Source organism: Echeneis naucrates, chromosome 13 (genome assembly GCF_900963305.1).
Source record: "Echeneis naucrates chromosome 13, fEcheNa1.1, whole genome shotgun sequence".
NCBI lineage: Eukaryota > Metazoa > Chordata > Actinopteri > Carangiformes > Echeneidae > Echeneis > Echeneis naucrates.
This window is the reverse complement of record NC_042523.1, coordinates 9,769,721-9,776,152: the sequence shown is the minus strand read 5'-3', so window position 1 is coordinate 9,776,152 and position 6,432 is coordinate 9,769,721. Positions and strand designations below refer to the sequence as shown.

The 6,432-nt window shown below is 39.7% G+C and overlaps 1 protein-coding gene across 1 annotated transcript; it reads left to right on the top strand.

Annotated features, from left to right (window-relative positions):
* The first annotated feature begins 346 nt into the window (after positions 1-346).
* slc47a3 (solute carrier family 47 member 3) lies at positions 347-6,407 on the top strand. The gene is made up of 17 exons (XM_029517736.1): positions 347-478; positions 603-704; positions 785-853; positions 947-1,095; positions 1,210-1,252; positions 1,629-1,673; positions 2,123-2,220; positions 2,318-2,415; positions 2,740-2,853; positions 2,935-3,002; positions 3,115-3,223; positions 3,472-3,547; positions 3,814-3,883; positions 3,985-4,117; positions 4,282-4,376; positions 4,468-4,510; positions 6,211-6,407. Exons 1-17 carry the CDS (start codon positions 347-349, stop codon positions 6,405-6,407), a joined length of 1,641 nt encoding a protein of 546 aa, XP_029373596.1.
* The last annotated feature ends 25 nt before the right edge of the window (positions 6,408-6,432 follow it).

Here is a 6,432-nt window from a genome sequence, read left to right as displayed (position 1 = left end):
TTTTCAGTCATTAATCAGTGGTTAATGATTTGTAATGAGATGTATAAATATGAAAACTCCAGAAATTCATCATCACACTTCACCTCTTTGTGAGAACTACAAGAGTATGGTCAGTCAGCAGGGAAAGGGCTCCATCTGTTGGGCCAATGCTGCACCAAAGGACAGCCTACTGTAGGCTGAGAAGCTGACGTCTCCTCACTCAGTGACCTATGGACCAACTGATGCACAGGGGATGAGTAAGTTCACGTGGGGAATACACGCTTTGTCAGACATCTTCCACTCGACTGAAGGTACGGCAACCTTACAGCAACAAACACTGGTAAAAAGACCAACACTTGTACTGATCATGGAGAGCAGAACACAGAGTTCACCTGTTTCCTCTTGGAGAGATTGTTTCTTATGGAAGGGGATCCGTATGCTGGCCCCTATTGGTTATAAGACAGAAATCAAAGAGCTGTCTAAACTGGCCGGACCAGTGGTAAGTGGCTCCCATAGTACTATTACCGCTGCAATTAATACTAATACTGCTGATAATCATAACGATATTGGTGGTGGTGTATTTTCTAATTTTCTTTTCTTTTTTTCTCTCTCTCTCCTATAAGATTATATCACAGGCAATGGTTTTTTCTGTCAGCTTGGTCAGCACTATTTTCTGTGGCCATCTGGGGAAGACGGCGCTGGCAGGAGTGACTTTAGCCATAGCAGTGAGCAAAAAATTGATGTTCTCACATCAAACCAATAGAAGAACAAAACTAATCCGTTCATGTTTCTATTATATTCTCAGGTTATTAATGTTACAGGTATATCTATTGGTGCTGGGATGTCAACAGCATGTAATACTCTGATGTCTCAGGTATCAGTCTGACACTGTCCTACCCCTTTTTTTTAAAAGCCATTAGCCATTGTTGTCAGTAACATAGATCCAAAATAAATGTTCTGGCTGTAGACCTTTGGGAGCCGTAATTTCCTCAAAGTTGGAGTCATTCTGCAGCGGGCGGTCCTCATCTTGACACTGGCATGCTTCCCTTGCTGGGCGATTCTGATCAACACTGAGCCCATTCTGTTGGCGTTCAGACAGGAGCCAGAGGTGGCCAGGTAAGCTGTCTTAATAAAAGACCTAATAAAAGATAAAATAAAAGATAAACAACAATAACAGCAACAGAAACTGCTTGTGAATTTCCCATTCATGATGATATAACATATCTCCAGGTTGGCCCAGATGTATGTGAAGGTCTTTATGCCAGCACTTCCTGTGAGTATGTCTAATCAGTACAAACATAATATCTAACAGAGCAGGCAGCAGTGGTTAAACTTCTATTTCCAGAACTTACAACCAACCAACCTTTGGACCTTTTAGAGTCTATGATCATAAATGATGTCATCTGTGAATTCAGGCTTTTCTATGACTTTCAAAATTGGAAATGGTGATTTCTTCTTCTGTATTCTGTACACCCTAAATAAATAAACTACATTTTAAGGATAACTTTTAAAGGAAAGCACCCGCTTAGTACTGAAAACAATAAATGCTTCCCAGAAATTATGATAATTTTTTTTGAGCAAGTCAGACACTAATGTCTTTTTTGTCCAATTAATGATCATCTGTACTGATTATTGTTTTGTCTTTATAGGCTACATTCATGTATTCATTACTATCAAGATATCTGCAAAACCAGGTAAGTTCGATATTACTCAGCTCCTTGATGAATTGAAACAACAGGATTACATGACAATGAAGTCACAGGGCCAACGGTTTGCTTCCTTCCATCTGCAAAAAAATAGAAAGATTCTATTAGCCAGCCATTACACATTTGACCCCAGTGTAGATCCAGGCTGCGTCATGCCGCCACATTAGGGATTAACACTGTCCAGATTCAGATGTTAATGAGGTCAGGGATCTCTGTATTTCTTCATGTCAAAGAATTAAAAATAAAAGTTTCCATGTACTGCTTTCAAACCTTTCAGGCGCAAAGTGGTTCTTCACGGGGTGCAGATGAATTGTTGAATTGTACAAGTTGTGCCTGTCAATGGTCACAAGAGAAGTCATGGAAAACACTTAAGTTCATCTGAGCTCTCTCTTTGCCAGTGTCTGAAAAAAGTGTAATATATGGCCCCTTTCTTTCAGGGCATTATATGGCCACAGGTAATCACAGGTGTAGTGGTCAATCTTCTTAATGCTCTCATCAACTACATTGTTCTCCACGTGGTAAATATGGGAGTGATGTGAGTATTGTTGATTGGATGACACATGGCTTTTTCAGCAGCATCTTTACTAGTGGCATCACATAACTACAATCATACTATGAAATCCTCTTTGTAGTGGTTCTGCTCTTGCCAACACCATTTCTCAGTTCGCCATGGTTGGACTTCTTTATGTTTATATCATGTGGCAAGGTCTTCATAAGGCCACCTGGGGAGGTGAGTACATTTGTGTAGGAAAATAGTGATCCTGTATAAAAATGAAAGGTAATCATTGGTTTCATTGGCATGTGTGAGATATGAGTTATTACAGCGAGCCAGAGAATCAAGCTGTAGCTCAAGGCACAAAGGTTTTGTACAGTACTTTGGAATATATGTCTACTTTTTGCATTGAGAGTCTGTCTCTGCAGTGCATTTCTTCCTCAAGTAGTTTTATACTCTTTAGTGCGAACAGCGGGACTTCGAATATTTCAATTATATAATTTTTCTTCTGACCTGACTCAGTAACCGAGTGACCTATTATTTCATTATGTGACTACACAGGATGGTCTAAAGAGTGCCTGCAGGACTGGGGCCCATTCCTCCGCTTGGCCATCCCTGGTATGGTTATGATGTGTGTTGAGTGGTGGACATACGAAATTGGAGGTTTTCTGGCAGGTACAATTACAGATCCCACTGTGGTTTCAAAACACCTCTGTCAAGTACATTTGGCCTCTTACAGCTGTTTTATTTTGACAGGTCTAATAAGTGAGGTGGAAATTGGAACTCAAGCCATTGTTTATGAGTTGGCAAATGTTGCATACGTGGTGACTACCCTCATTTAAAACCGTTTTTGCTCTACAAAATTGTTGCTTAAAATGAAACAGTCGTTCATATGGGTAGTGTAACAGCACATTAACATTGTCTGTGTGTTGTTAGTTCCCTTTGGGTTTTAGTGTAGCTGGCAGTGTAAGAGTTGGAAATGCCTTGGGCGCTGGAGAAACAGAACTGGCCAAGCTGTCTGCTAAAATGTCAATGATCTGCTCAGGTCAGTGTGCTTAAACTTGACCACGATTTAACCCATTTTGTTAATAGATAAATACAGCATTCAAGTTATGCATCTAATTGGAGCTTCATCAAGCCTCGCTAGCTGACTTTGAACAGTGCAAGTCCCTGAGCTGCTCCAACAGAGTTATTTATTGGCCAGCAATTAGGTTGCTGGTTATGTCAGTATAAGTCAGCGCCTTCAGAAAGATGAATCCGGTGGATAATCAGGTCTGTCATTCTTAACTGCAGGGTCAGTGTCTATATGCTCGTCAGTTCTCATTGGGAGTCTGAAGGACTACATCTCTTATATTTTTACATATGATGAGTAAGTTCGTCTTGATCATGTGTTCTTATCAACAAATCTCCTTATTTCGTAAAAACACTCTTGTGTATTCCATTAACACATGCTTACACATGTCAGGGGGAGATAACATGTCTTTTAAGTTAACTTTGGCATTGATGTGAGTCATTGCATGCACAGAAGGGTCAGGGTTCACTTTGCCCATTTATCAACATATCCATTTTCTTTGGACAGAGATACTTCAATTATTTTGTCAATGGAAAATTAAACATACAAAACTTTGTCAACAGACAAATCAGAGAAAGGGCTAGTGAAGTTCTAAGTTTCTACGCTCCATTCATCTTTCTAGAGGCACTATCCGTAAGTATGACAAGAGCTCTTGATATATATGCATATTATGTATTTTTGAGAATCATCAGACTTTTAGGTAAGATTTACGCCCTTTTTTTGCGTGTGTTAAGGCTGCCTTAAGTGGTATTATACAAGGAGCAGGTAAACAGACAGTTGGGGCAATTTGCAACATCCTGGGATATTATGGCATTGGATTCCCTGTTGGAGTGCCACTGATGTTTGTCGCCAAATTAGGAATCAAGGGTAAGGCTCACAGCAGTGGTTTTTTCTAGCACTTAGCATTTTTGTACCATATTGCAGACTGGTAATTTTCAAGTTTGGCTGCAAGTGTCCTTTTTTAAGTCAAGGCTCACCACAGCACCAATATTAGCTTGTTAGCATTTACGAAGGAATCCACTCTTTTACAGGTTTATGGACAGGCTTGTCTACCTGTGTGTTTCTGCAATGCTCCTTCCTGATTTTCTACCTGTCAAGAATGAACTGGAATAAAGTGACAGCGGAGGTTAGTATTCAGAGGTAAAGAGGTCGTGATAGAAAATGCCGAAGGCTACTTCTTTCTGAATGCAATATTTTTATATTGTGCTTTCTGTCAGGCGCAAGAGAGAGCGGGGGTACATGTGAGCTCCACAGACACGGGTAAGGAAGTTTATGCAGCTTTTATTGAACACAGGAAGTGCATTCTGCACTCCCTCCCATAGATGTTATCTAATTTCATAGAAAACCTATTGTCAAAATGAATCAAATAAATGAAAATATATAAAATAAGTATGCATGAACATTCAGCTCCTTCCACTCAGATTAAATAGATGCACCTTGGGCCAAAATCACAGCACCGTCTCAATCAGGCTAGCACATTGCGTTGTGAGATTTTCACTATGTTCATTTAAAAACTGCTCAAGCCCTCTCAGGTTGTTTCACTGTGTATGCTTTGGGTCGTTATCTTGCTGGAATAGAAATTTTTTCCAAAGTCATAGTTCCCCAGCAGACAGGATCACATTCTATTTTTCAAGCCTCTTCTGCTACTAAGAAGCATCCCCACAGCATGATGCTGCCACCACAATATCTCAAGTGGTGGATGGTGTGTTTGTGGTGAATTGCTATCTGTCAGACTCAGCATCCCATCCAATTGCCACAAAGCTCCATTTTATTGTCACCAGACCAAATTATCTTCTTCTAGTAACTCTTGGAGTCTCCCACATGCTTTTGGGTAAACCCTAATTGAAATTTGATATGATATTCCTTCAATAGCAACTTTCTCTCTTCCACTTTCCAAAGAAGCTTTGACTGGTGAAGAAGCCAGGCAACAATTGCATTGCATATGAAGCTTCCCTCCCTCCCTTGGTGTAGTCATGTGCATCTTGGTGGCTTCTCACACGAGTCTTCTTCTTGCATGGTCACTCAGTTTGTGAGGAGAGCATGGTGTAGGCAGACTTACACATGTGCCATATTCTTTCCATTTCTAACTGTTGAATTTAACTGAACTTCAGGGGATGGACAGTACATTCCCTGATCTGTAGCTTCGTTGTTGTTTGTTTGTTTGTTTGTTTGTTTTTTTTTAGTTTCATGGAGTAGCCATTTTCACTGCATAATCTTAGCAAGAAATTCTGAGTCCCCCAGGAGTGGACTCCCTAAACTTGTGTCACTTTATACTACAAGCACTTCAGGCACATTCAATGCACTCAGGTGATCTCCATTTCACTAATCATGAGACAACTGGTACCAACTGGCTGGACCTCTGCTGAATTACACCAATTACGCCAAAACTTTAAAGGGGTGAACATTTATACAATCAGTTGTTTTACATAATATAAACTTAAATGACATTACTCTGGAGAATCAAGTTTTCATCTTGATATGAATACATTTTTGTATATTCTTGTCAAAAGGCCAAATTATATTGGCCTTGATTCCACTTTTAAAAGAAATAACAGGTGAAAACATACTTTTTGTTATTGCTAACAAACATAAGCACACTGTAAGGTTTAGCATTTCACAAAAAACCCCAAAATGAAATAGTGACCATCTGTCAGATAAAACTATATATGGGTTAGGGTTAGGGTTAGCCCTAACCTTAACCCATATATTTAGGGCTACAGTTAAAATGAAAGTTAAAAAAAAAAAAATAAATTTGCAAATTTTTTTTTACAGCTCTGGATGACTCCAGTAACATTTCACAAAAAAAACCCCAAAATTAAATATTGACAATCTGTCAGATAAAACTTGTATATTTAGGGTTAGGGTTAGGGTTAGCTCTAACCCTAACCCTAATCCATATATTTAGGGCTACACTTAAAGTGAAAATTAGAAATATTTAAATTTTTCACATTTATTTCCAGCTCTGGATGACTCCAGCAACTCACAAAGCCAAACACAGAGCTTAGACCTGGTTGAAGCTGAGGAGGAGCCAACAGTGAAGGAGGAGCTGTCTCACAAGACCCTGGTTCTACGGAGAGGGTTGGCTCTGGCTGCCATGCTCTCTATCCTGGCTGCTGGAATCATTATAAACCTACTGATCACTACCTTGGTGACATGAAGAGGAGCGTTTGCTGCATTCTGTG

Excerpts from the sequence above, each read along its gene's own strand:
- slc47a3 (XM_029517736.1), top strand. The coding sequence starts at position 347 with ATGGAGAGCAGAACACAGAGTTCACCTGTTTCCTCTTGGAGAGATTGT. Across the intron at positions 854-946 it reads GTAATACTCTGATGTCTCAG|ACCTTTGGGAGCCGTAATTT; the intron begins GTATCAGTCTGA and ends TTCTGGCTGTAG. Across the intron at positions 1,674-2,122 it reads CAAGATATCTGCAAAACCAG|GGCATTATATGGCCACAGGT; the intron begins GTAAGTTCGATA and ends CCTTTCTTTCAG.